This window comes from Sabethes cyaneus, chromosome 2 (assembly GCF_943734655.1).
Source record: "Sabethes cyaneus chromosome 2, idSabCyanKW18_F2, whole genome shotgun sequence".
In the NCBI taxonomy this organism is placed as follows: domain Eukaryota; kingdom Metazoa; phylum Arthropoda; class Insecta; order Diptera; family Culicidae; genus Sabethes; species Sabethes cyaneus.
The window spans coordinates 87,376,206-87,389,346 of NC_071354.1; the positions used below are offsets into that span (position 1 = coordinate 87,376,206).

At 43.6% G+C, this 13,141-nt stretch overlaps 1 protein-coding gene across 1 annotated transcript; it reads left to right on the forward strand.

Moving 5' to 3' along the window:
* Window positions 1-2,724: 2,724 nt before the first annotated feature.
* Window positions 2,725-10,486, forward strand: LOC128737443 (phenoloxidase-activating enzyme 1-like). Its single transcript, XM_053832079.1, has 5 exons — window positions 2,725-2,799; window positions 2,855-3,009; window positions 3,067-3,452; window positions 9,780-10,069; window positions 10,128-10,486. The coding sequence occupies exons 1-5, from the start codon at window positions 2,727-2,729 to the stop codon at window positions 10,436-10,438; spliced, it is 1,215 nt and encodes a 404-aa protein (XP_053688054.1). The 5' UTR covers window positions 2,725-2,726; the 3' UTR covers window positions 10,439-10,486.
* Window positions 10,487-13,141: the final 2,655 nt, after the last annotated feature.

Sequence of the window (13,141 nt, forward strand, 5' to 3'; positions counted from 1 at the left end):
GGGTCAACAGCTTCATGGACTAAGCAAAACGAGGTTGCAGATTCTTTGACCAAAACAAGATCAAGCAGTTTTTGTGAGTTTTTGTTGACCGCCGTATTTATCTGCGTTAGACCATGCAGATAGAAACCGTCTAAGAGAGCAGCGCAAGCAACCGAAATGTTCGATAGCAAGCTGTCAATCACAGGCGATGCATGCCCAGAAAAGCTCCAAACAAGACCGGATTGATTATCCAGCGCCTCTATGGTTCAAAGGTACAAGTACCAGCGAATCACATGCCCTGGCGGGTGTTGTGGGTTCGAATCCGGTTATAATCTCAGATTATAGCTTGGTTCGACTCATGCACCTTCCAGCATTGGACAAAAGGTTGGAGTCAAAATGACTACTTGTCAAGCGTAGTTACCAATTTCACCCCCCCCCCCCCCCCCCCCTCTTCCTTTCCACTCTTCCCCTCCTTCACCAAACATTTTCATTTCTTTCCCCTTCTTACTGACAAAAAGGATTTGATAGCCCGTATATTTTGCTACAGTAGTTTATAATAAGCGTTTACGGTGGCTTAAATGCTAACTGGCTTGAATTTGAATTGCATTAGTAATGTGTATTGGCTACTTGAACATTACGAAGATGCCGCTCAAGTACAGACTAAGCTGGCTAGATACCATACGGACCAGCTTATTCGTTGAGCTGAACACTTTGAACTATTCTTCTGTGTCGCGACCGTCGCAAGGCCAACACAATCAGCAGTACGCAACGCCTACGGTACACCGCATCAACTGCGTCAACTTTGAGGCACCGTCGTTAGCTAAAGTTTCAGCAGCAATCTAACTAAGTCCAACAGACCCCAGGAATAAACTGCGATTCAGCCGAGATGCTGAGTCAATATTATCAGCGTTAATGTTGCGTCAGCATTTCAGTAATATCTAGGAAATCAAGACATTTTATGTGGAAGCAGAATATCTTGGTGAAAGAAGCGGGAACCTATCTAAATGTGGGAACTGGCGAAGCTTCATATTGCTCTGTATTACCTGTGAAGTACTCTGCAACGTGATCCTTAATCGGAACCAGGAGAAAATCGAAGCTTCTCCGGCGGCAAGCTAAATTCCGTGCGGGTCGATCATGTGTGAACCATATTATGGCATTCTGTATTATATTGGAGTCAATCAACGAACTTGTGAACTCTCTTCTGGCGTTCATTGAATTCGAAAAAGCATTCGGCCAACAAAACCACGAGAACATCTAGGGTGCACTAAGTCAAAAAACAGTCCCAAATAAGCTAGTCCATTTCATCGAAGCTCAGTATGAGGCGTTCTTGTGCTAGGTGCTGCAGGACGGCGTCTTGTCGGACCTTATCGAGGTCACTACTTGAGTAAGACAAGGCTGCATACTATCATCGCCACTTTTCCACGTCGTTATTGACGAGGAATAGCCGGGTCAGCCTTGAGCCTCTGTTCCCATTTTAGGAGCGGCTCGTGACGGTTTGAAGATTTCATAACCAAGTGAGCGGTTGTACTCCAGATTACGATCCGGCTCACGATAGCGTCTGATCCGGAGCGGGCATCCGAATTCGGAAGTGTTGCCTCGGCACTAATACTAAGATGGCAGTCCCATCACACGACAACTGCAGTCCCATCATACGACTAACAATTTTTTCAACTTTACAGTAGTGAGGCAATTGGTTGAACAGGAAGAAGTTTTTCAATATCTTGGCGGCTATACAAGGGATGCCTTTGTGAGCCTTCGGAATGTTTGGTGCTCAAAAAAGATCACTTTATCAATTCTCAAAAATCCCATCAATTCTCAAAAATGCGCTCAGCATAAACATATGTCTCGTGGATTTGAAGCAATTTTTGCCGTTTTTCTAAGTATCGAATGTTTTACTTCTTCGAAACTGGTAACGTCTCTAAACCAAACTAATCAAAGCGTCACCTTTGAGTTAAAATAGACAGCCGCGATTTGATTTAAAAGTCAATATTTTTAAATCTTTATTTCGATTCTAGGAGGAATTTTTTTAAATCTAGCAAAATAAGAATAAAATCATTAAAAAGTTGTATAAAGTTGTCCAAAATGGGAAGCTCCAATACAAAGGCCTCGATAAGTGTAGTAACGGAAAAAAAATCTGTAAATTCCAGCACATTTCCATCACATAGGTACTTGATTTGTCAATACATTAGGTTTTTTTTTTGTTTCTCTACCTCGTAATCTAAACAAGTCACAATATATTGTCCGACATGAATGCCGACAATAAAAATTAATATATTTGGCATATTACTGATGAAATTATTTTAATTAAACTTCGGTTATGAATCATCGAAGAACGGAACGGACCGACATCGGAATGATGAAGTAAAATTGCGGTTCAAGGCAGGAATTACGATTAGCACCGGCAAAGCGTATGAGTTTACTATGTGATTAGAATGATTCACGTGTGATGTCAGTGTTTTAACAGTTTCCTCACATTGGTATTGAGAAATAATTCACAGTCAAATTGCATCCTCGGAAATAATTAAAACTGGAATAAATCGAATTATTTACTCTATATGTAAGAACAAGGTGTTTTCAATTACATCCATTATATCATTGAATAGTTTTTTTATTTCTAAATAAAACTTTTTCAATCAGTCTATCGAAGTTGCGCTTGTGTAAGAGCACCTTGTTATCTCATTTAAGACAGCAAGAATACCGCTTTTTGAGAGAACAATTTCTGACAGTAGTCTTCATTACAAGTAACAATGCGTCGAAACTTAATTTATAGTTTGCTCTGCGTTCTTTTATGTTTCCAAACTATATCAACGCAAAAGTTAGGTAAATTACTGGTAATTAATGATTTTTTCCATACACTTATCGATCGCAACTGCAGTTTCCAGCAGTGCACAATGTTTAACACCAATGGCGAAACGCGGAAACTGTGTACGAATAGATCGCTGTCCGAAGCTATATGCATTAGCGAAAAGCAACATCATTTCACGGGATGGAAGTGAATTGCTAATGAAGAGCAAATGTGGTGATTTCATGGTAAACATTAAATTTAAGTTTCATATCGTTGAAAATTCTAAACGGTTCCAATTTCAGGTGTGTTGCGAAGAACCCTCGGTCATCGAGCCGGAAGATGTCACCGCTCCACCGAGAACCACCTTCGCAGTTCAAACCACTACGACAACTACCGAGGCACCGACAACTTCTGAAGCACCAACAACTTCTGAAGCACCGACAACTAGTGAAGCACCAGTACGCACAACCACGGAAGCAGCACTACCAAATGAGACGGTTTGCGGTATCGACAATGTAGGCGAACGAATCTACGGAGGTTTAACCACCGATCTGGACCAGTTCCGCTGGACGGTAGCTTTGGAGTACAACATAAAGGGTTCCAGGGACGTGAAATGCGGTGGTTCACTGATCAATACACGTTTCGTTGTTACAGCTGCGCATTGTGTGTGGAGAAATACTGCTGACCAGTAAGTATTCTGAAAATAGTGCAGCTTATTGGTTGGCCAATGAAAATATTCCGATTTTCACTGGCATCGCTTTTTTCAACAAATACTGATATTTATAGTTTCGTAATCTCCGCAAATATTTTTGCAATCCAGAAAAAAATATCTGTAAAAAGTCTTCCATTGTGGTAGAAAACTCCAAACAAAAGTCAGAATAACTCGCAAAGATTTTTATAATATTTTTTGTTGCTTGTCAATTGATAATCTTCACCAAAATCGGAACTACTCGTACGTTGAATTAGCGAATTTGTTAGAAGAGACCAAATCAACGATTACCAATACAATAAAAGTGTTCGGGGAACGTTTGTCGGCAGCCGGAATGCTAGGATTCACGGAAAATGGAAAGCCTGATACCGTAGGGACGACTTAAAGCGGAATCCTAAGTAACCGCTCCAACCAAGAGGTCGCAAACAACTGGGAGCATCGTCTGCAACTGTCCATCGAGTTAAGAAACGAACCAGACTGGCGACTTATAAGAAGCTAGTGACTGCAAGTCGCGACAATAAACAAAATAAGGCTACCAAAGAGCAAAGGTGGCAGACATTTTCAAGCATATAAAACAAGCGCAGTTCGCTCAGAAATGTCTGGTTTGGCTGGCTAACTGTACCAGGTTCTTCAAAAGCGACCTTTTCATTGTTATCAGAACCGCTAAGCAGGAAGCTTATGTGAACGAGTATCTGGAAAAACGTCTGCTGCCTTTCCTGAATCAACAAGGAACAAAGGTGGTGAAGTAATACGTCACCAGCAACGTGCCCAAGAACTAGAACCCTCCCAAAGCGCCAGATCTCTGTCTAATCGTTTATCAGAATCTCAAAAAGAACCAAAAAGCTGTTAGAAGAGAGAAGCAAGTCAACCCTCAATTCATCAACCAAAAACGAAAAACCCAACGCAGGCTGATCAACCAGACGCATGTGCACTAACCTAGTAACATCTTGGTAAAAAGAACACCAATTTCGTTCAGGCTTGGTATGCTTTTTCTGAAAATTTTGAACCCGTACTTAACTATCTGGCGGTTGGTATGCCATCTCCTGACTCAGGTTGGTATAAAAAATAGTTGGGTATCTGTGGCAGGAGACCTTTCTTGAAAAATTCATAACTTTAGAATCAATCAATCAGGTTGGTCTCCTCTACCTCCCTCCCCGAGGAATAGACTTGTCAGCCTTGAGTGTCTGTGAGAGGCAGCTCTTGGTGGCTTGACGATTCCTTAACCTCAACCTCGAGTGCGCGGTTGTACTCCAGGTTACCAGAGCGATAGAGCGACCAACGAGCTAAGAATAGGTTTTGTAGTGATGGGCAGAATACAGAAACGCATGATGAATTGGAGGGCGATCAACGAGAGGATGTGAATATTGAGGATAAAAGGTCATTTCTTCAACTACAGCATCATAAACATGCACTGTTCACACAAAGGTAGACCCGAGGACGAGATTGAAGTGCTGGAAGTGCAGGAGAAAAAAGCTGGGGGCAAACTACGATAGCTGTTTGCCACGGCACATCAAGATCGTCAACGGGGATATGAACGACCACATCGGCAGGGAAGCGATGTGCAAACCGGTGATCGGGCCCCATAGCCTGCACGCCGATACGAACGACAACGGCCAGCGATGGATCAACTTTGCAGCTTTCCGAGACCTAGTGATCAGAATATCTTTATTTCCCCACAAAGATATCCACAAAGCCATCTGGAGATCACCTGATCAAACCTGAACATTGAACCAAATTGATCATATTCTCATAGCTGGCCGGTTTTTCTCGAACGTTACCAACATACGTTCTATACGGGGTGCGGATATCAACTTATCTAGAAGCAGTACATGTGCGCTCAAAACCATCGACGGTATATACCTCGCGACAAAACCGCCCTCCTCGGTCAAACATTCGGCAATTAGGCAACCCGCGAGTTACCGAGAACTCCACTCGCGTACTGGATGATGCACTACCTTCCTCTGTGCAGCGAGGTGCTTCGACTCTCGAAGACGAATGAGGTCGCAACCCCAGTATTAGGTGAAAAATCCTTGAGTGTACGAAATGATTGGTTTGACGGGGAATGCCAACAAGCGATGGAGAGGAAAGAAAGCTTGAAAAAAACTATGTAAGCATTCTAAGCTCAGTATTTACGAGCGCGGATTCAATTTACCATGAGGAGGAAAAAGCGTCAAAAGATGGACAGAGATCGCGAAGGACTAGAACAACTATTCCGAGATACTAAGAGTGTGCAAGTTCTATGAGAAAATGAACCAATCTCGTAAATAATACACACCTAAGCCTGTTATGTGTTTTTTTTTTTTTTTGTATAGACTCATCACTGCGACCAGTATAGTTAGATCTATTGTGATATCGCCCGGGTGTTTGCTGTATGACCTGCACTGCATTTCTTTGCTATAATCGCTATTGAGTGAGCGATATGCTTATTGAATTTCATGCGTGCTTGTGTGTAATTGGGTTTTACCCTTCTTTCAATGCTTTCTCTACTTTACCCACCTTGTTCCACATGATAGCGCTGTCCCCAATTATAGCCATCCCTGGCACTGCACACCAGTGCATTTAACTATAAGGGTCTCATTTTGCACTGTCAATAGGCTTTATCGGGATAACATAGAATGCAGCATTAAGGAAGGGTAAATGAGAGGCCTGAGAATAAACCCATGCTAAAAGTCACTTTGTACATCGAATGACTTGATTCTACTAAGATTCGAACCCACGACCATTCGCTTGCCAAAGCAGACTCGGTAACCTTGCGGCTACAGAGCCCCTCCCCTGTTATGTGTAGAAACGAGCAGGAAAACCTGGTCAAAAAAGAGCGCGTGGTAGTCGACAGGTGTGAAAGTTGTTCTTCTATGGGCATCTCAATGGCATTATAACAGAAGGATATGGAACGGAAGTTATACTAGGAGTGCCTACAAACGATATCAGCGTGCCGACTTCCGGTGACAAAGAGAACCATCGAAAAACCGGTTAGCTGAAGAATAACAAAGCCGCTGGCAAAGACCGACTCCCGGCAGAACTCTACAAAAATGGCAAGGAACCACTAGCTACGGAACTTCACTGTATAATTGCATGTATTAGGCAGGAAAAGATCGAAAAAATGGATGGAAGGTGTAGTTTATATCTCGAACCTCGAAGATGGTTGGGGCAGAATACGCTCGGCCATCGGAGAGGCCGCTACCGCGGCACTAGGTATTGACCCTAGGAGTATACAAAATGATTGGTTTGATGGGGAATGCCAACAAGCGGTGGAGGGGAACAAACTGCTTGAAAAAATTATAGTATTGCCACTAGAGAGAACCTGGTCAAATACTGACGAGCTAGGAATCAGTTGACCACGATCCTGAGGAGGAAAAAGCGCCAAAAGAAGGACAGATATCGTGAAGAATTAGAACAACTATTCCGAGCTAATGACACGCGCAAGTTTTATGAGAAGGTGAACCAAACTCGGAAGGGCTACACACCGAAACCTGACATGTATAGGGACGAGGGAGGGAATCTAATCACAAACGAGCGCGAGATGGTCGACAGATGGAAGCAGTTCTTCGATGAACACCTAAATAGCGAAGTCGCAGAAGGAGGCGGAACGCCCATGGAAGATAGTAATGTCCTAGCACCTGATCTCCAAGAAGTCAAACCGGGCTGCTGAAGACCAATAAAGCCGCTGGTAGGGACCGCCTACCGACAGAGCTTTATAAACATGACGGAGAAACGCTAGCAAACGCTCTACACTGGGTTATTTCGAGGATTTGGGAGGAGGAAAAGCTACCGGAGGAATGGATGGAAGGAGTGGTTTGTCTCATTTACAAAAAGGATGATCGGCTAGACTGCAGCAACTATCGCGGTATTACGCTGGTAACGCCGCCAACAAGGTTCTCTCCCCCTGTTACGCCGGCTGTCACCTATAGCACAAGGTTTCGTAGGGAATTATCAGGCGGGTTTCATGAGGGCTCGCGCAACTATGGACCAAATTTTTACTATCCGGCAGATCTTGCAAAAATGTCGAGAGTACAACGTGCCCATGCATCACATCTTTATTGATTTCAAAGCAGCATACGATACAGTCGATCGAGACAAGCTTTGGCAGAAAATGCACGAACACGGTTTTCCGGACAAACTGACGCGACTGACCAGAGCTATATTGGATCGAGTGATGTGTTTCGTACGCATCTCTGGGACACTCTCGAGTCCCTTCGAAACGCGGCGGGAGTTGAGACAAGATGAAGGTTTATCCTGCATGCTGTTCAACATCGCTCTCGAGGGGGTGATCCGACGAGCGGGCATCGAAACTAGAGGCACGACTTTTACCAAGGTAGCCAACTTCTAGACTTTGCCGATGATTTCGATATCATAGCTAGGAACTTTGCGACGACGGAGGCAATCTACGCCAGACTGAAAGCGGAGTCTAGGAGAATAAAAAAAAATAAATGCATGAAAGGAAAGGCTCAAAGGAAACAAACGCGGATCTCCTATGGACGGTAACCGTTGACGGCAACGAACTAGAAGTGGTAGAGGAGTTCGTGAATAACGAGCTACAGGCACTGCTTGGGGAGACTCCCATCGTACATCTAGCGAAAGTTAGCAGGCTACGGTGGGCCGGACACGTCGTAAGGATGCCGGACGACAGTGCGACGAAAATAATCCTCTTCAACAACCCCACCGGCACCAGGAACAGGGGGGCTCACAACGTGCACGATGGCTCGACCAGGTCGAAAGCGATTTGCGACTTCTGAGACGACTAGGAAATTGGCGACGGAATGCCCAAGACCGAGTTGAATGGAGATGAGTGCTTACAACAGCACGAGCCACCCCGGCTCTATGCTGAAGAAGAAGTGTAGTTTATACCATACATAGAAAAGACGATCGGCTCTAGCTGCTGTAATTATTGCGACCTTACGCTGATCAACGCTGCCTACAAGGTACTTTCTCAAATTTTGTTACATCGTCTATGCCCTACAGCAAAAGAATTCGTAGAGCAGTACCAGGCGGGATTTATGGGGGACCATGCTACTCCGAATCAAATTTTCACTCTCCGACAAATCTTCCAAAAATATCATAATTTTGTGGATTTCAGGGCAGCATACGATACGGTCGAGCGCGAATACTTATGGCAGACAATACACGAGAACGGTTTCCGGACTGACGCGGTTGATCAAAGCTACCCTGGAGTGAGTGAAGTGGAGCGTGTGTTTGCGGGCAGTCTTGAGCACCTTCAAATCTCACACAGGGTTGCGGCAAGGGGATAGATTGTCTTGTACGTACGAGACGAACGATCTTCAGCAAAAGTAGCCAATTCCTAGCATTTGCAGATCACCTCGACGTAACTACTAGAAATCTTGGAACGGCTAAGGCAACCTACGCCAGACTAAAAACGGAGGCTATGAAGATTGGGTGACAAATCAATGCGTCTAAAACCAAATAAATGGTACGAAGAGGCTCCAGAGAAAACAACGTTCGCCTCCCACGGATAATGACTATTGACGGCAATGGACTTAAAGTCCTTGATGAGTTCATATATTTGGAATCTCTGGTCACCGCCGATGATAATACGAGTAAGGAGATTTAACGACGCATTCAAGCACGACTTCGACCCTACTTTTCTTTCCACAAGACGTTTCGATCAAGGAGCATACGCCGCCGCACAAAGCGGACGTTGTATAAAACGCTAATCAGTTCGGTAGTTCTCTACGGATTTGAGACAGTAACTTTGCTTACAGAAGTCATGCGTGCACTAGCCGTATTTAAACGAAAAGTGTTGCGGATTATTTTTGGCGGAGTTCAAACGAAAAACGGAGAGTGCAGGCACTACTTGGAGAGATTCCCATCGGACACCTGGCGAAAGTTGGGAGACTACGATGGGTCAGTCACGTCGTAAGGATGCCGGATGACTGGACAGTGAGATCCGTTCTCTTCAAGAACCCCACCGGCACCAGGAATAGAGGCGCCCAACGTGCTAGATGGCTCTAGCAGGTTGAAACTGACTTGCGTGTATCGAGACGCTCAACAAATTGACAACGAGTAGCCCAGGAACGAATTTTTATTACGGCGAGAGCCAACACAGGTCTATGCTCTTAGAAGAAAAAGAACCAATCAACCGATTTTACCTAATAATTGCAAAAATATGGAAAATATTCGGATTTGTTAAGTTTTCATGATGTTACACACAAAAAAACAGTTTTTATATTTCTATCTGAGAATCTACCCCAAAACAATCTCTCATATGTTTCATCGTTCAATAAAACATTGGTTGGTGATGCTCGCTTCAAATATTAAAATGACAATTTTTCCGATCGTTTTATCCTGTAGATTGACGGTACGACTAGGAGAGTGGGATTTAAATCAGGATCCCGATTGTGATTTAGACGATAATTGCAACGATCCGGTGCGCTTTGAAAAAGTTGACCAAATAATAGTGTACCCAAATTATAGAGGATCTAAAACTCATGATATTGCACTGCTAAGAATGAAAACGGCTCTACCTGCAAATTACACAAATTTCATTCTTCCGATTTGTCTGCCCAGGACACCGGAACTTCTAAGTAACACGTTTACAAACTACAATGTAACCGTGGTTGGATGGGGGTTCACAGAGTCGAGTAAAATTTTCAATTATCCTTAAGCTAAAGTTGATTAACTAATCGCGTTTACTTACAGGACAAAGGAGTTCTCGCAAATTAAGTGCCAACTTAGTGGTCACCAGTTTACAAAACTGCGACAAAAGTTTGAGAATGTTTTTGCAGAACACAGTTTTAAATGAATCGCACATTTGTGCTGCATCACCAACGTATGAGAAACGTGACGCTTGTAAAGGTGATTCTGGTGGTCCGTTAATCACTAATTTAAATGGCAACTGGTATCTGGTCGGAATCGTAAGTTTTGGCCTACCATGCGGAAGGTCAAATTTGCCAGGCGTTTATGTTAGAGTGAACAACTATATGGACTGGATACAAGAAAATATTATATAGTTGGCACCGGTAACAGTTGATAGCGGTTTTAACGGCTATTTTTTCTTATTTATGGATACAACTTTCATACATAATTAATAAAAAAAACCATGAGAAGAATAATTTCATCAGATGACAAAACGTTTAAAAACAATGGTTACATTATATAGACAACTTATTTTCATTTTTTACAAAAGATTCATGTCTTTGGTTACTACAACTTCCTTTTATCATTTTTGTGATTTTCATCACCGCACTAGTTTAAAAAAGTTTAATCTATAGGTACCATACTTCCCATAAGATGAAACAGCCTAATCGCTGTCCACGGCGGTTAAGTCGATCGTCTGTAGCTTGTAGCGGGTTGTACAACATCGTCTTCGACAAGATGATCAGCGTTAGGAAAGCAAACAGCAGGGAATCGCCTTCGGGATGTGTTGAAGGCGGCGATTTTGAGTCGAGAGCACGCGCGCGTGGGTGTAAATTTGCTCACACGTATGCTGCCCTCACCGGACGGACCCGTCGTCGCTGTCATCGTCGTCGTTGTCGTCGTCGCCGTCATCGTCTTCGGCGGCGTGGCCAAATATTACCTACAACTCACATGGCCATCATCTAAAGGAAAGCTTTCGCACGAAGCCAAACTGTTCACTTTTTTCGGAAAGTGCCACGGCCAGTACCTCGCAAAGTTCATTCTAACCACGAATAACACCTATAATCAGAGGCGCGTGTGATGATGCTCTTTGCGTGTAAGCCACCAAGATGCGGTATCGGCGTGGCAAGTCGAGACCACAACGCTGGCGATCATGTCTCGTTTCGTTTTATGCTAAAATTATACAAATTATCCCCACGCCAAACGACTGCAATGTTTGTTTTGCGAGCAATCTTGTGCGATGGGGTCTTAGGTGCATCAATGTACCCAAGAACCGATCCGAGACGATCGTCACATTTCATCACCCCGATGACGCATGACGGCAATCAGTCGCTGTCGTTGGCGTCCGGTCCCCGCAGGAGATTCGCGCCTCCAAGAACCGCGGTGTGGCATGATTAGAGAGATGACGGGGCATATGCATTTCGTCACTAAATTGATCCCTTGGCCTGGCGATCGTATGTTCGTCATGTATGGTGGAGAGGTTCGAAGGTGGTATGAGAAATTATACGTTATGAGTTGAGATCTTAATTTTGGGACTCTCAGTATGACGGTATGATTGAGCAGTTTGCTTTCGAGAAGACAGTTTTTTGAACTCGTAGGCCTTCTTCTTCAATAAGAATGCGTGTTTTTTTCTTCATATGCATCAACCACAACGCATGTCAATAAACCCTTTTAAATGCCTTAATGCAGCCAAAGCAAATCATAACCGATTACGAAACGACATTCACTTTCTCCACTTTTTACCCTGAAAACTGTCTCTCGTAGACTGACGTTGACGACAACACATTGCAGCACATGACTACCCATTAGTTTCACTTCGATAACTGTCACAGTCGAGGGAATCAAATCAAATCTCAGTCAGTCGGAGCTGACACTTTCAGTTCTGAGCAAATGCGCCCAACCCACCCTACGGCGGCGGTTGTCGCGACTGCCTAATTCAACGACTACATGTTCAAGGACGCGCTTCGTCTAGCACGATAACGCACTCGAGGAGACTTCAATGCCACCCGAGAGGCCATGCCGATGCCAGCAGCCGTTGGCCGGGTAGGTACGGGCCGCAGTCAGCCATGCAAGCTGAGCCTGCCCAGGCTGTCTGATAGTTGTGATTTACTTTACGCGAGTAATTTAACAGTCGTTGGTTGATTTCAAAACCGAAAGTGTCTCGGTCAATTTACCACTTCGGTCGTCAGTCAAATGAGATGGTTGGTAGGTAGGTACTTGGGCCGAGCCGAGGTGGATTTGTTTTGCTCCTAAAGTCGGAGCTAAACTAGTTTTTCGGCACTACGAAATGACAATGTGACTGGTTTTTTGATATAATGGGGCAATTTGACGGATGCGGGTGTCTAAACATGGTATTAACGCACTTTTTTTCGGAACCAGGCGCAAATGGCACTTTTTATGAGTCAGGTTCTAATACGATTAGGGACACGCTGGTGGTGGGCAAAAATGTTGTTATTTTTCCTATATTGAGTGATTTAACAAATTGTTATGCGTCACGCTGGGTAGGTCCCTTGACAATCAACCATCTGCCATGCTTCCGTTCGGTAACCGGGCTCTTTTTCGTCAGACTTAATATTGCTTTACTTTTTCATCCCACCGAGTTGCAAACCAACAATAAATTTAAAGCACGGAGTTAAACTGGTTTCTAAGGTCTTGATATTGTTCTAAGTAGTAGTCAAGCGCATGTAAAAGTGTTGTTTGTGATCATAAGATTTATACAAAATATGCAGATAATAGAAATACAATTATAATTTTTAAAAGATCCTACACTAAAAAAATAAATACCGCCATCCGGGGTGAGATAGTGCCACGGGGGTGAGATTGTGCCAAAAACCAAAAATGTTTATTGGTGAAAATTTATTATATCTATAGAAATGATGATGAACATAACATATTTATTCATAACTTAGAATGGAACACAGATAATATTAGCAAACTAATTAGCCTAAACAAGGTTTCAAAGTTCGCGATCAAAAATACTCGGAAATAACGCTTGTAAAAATATCAGAGGGGTTGTGTACAAGACACGACCGCATATATAGGTGACGCAGGACTACGTAAGTCTCTTTGTAGTGATA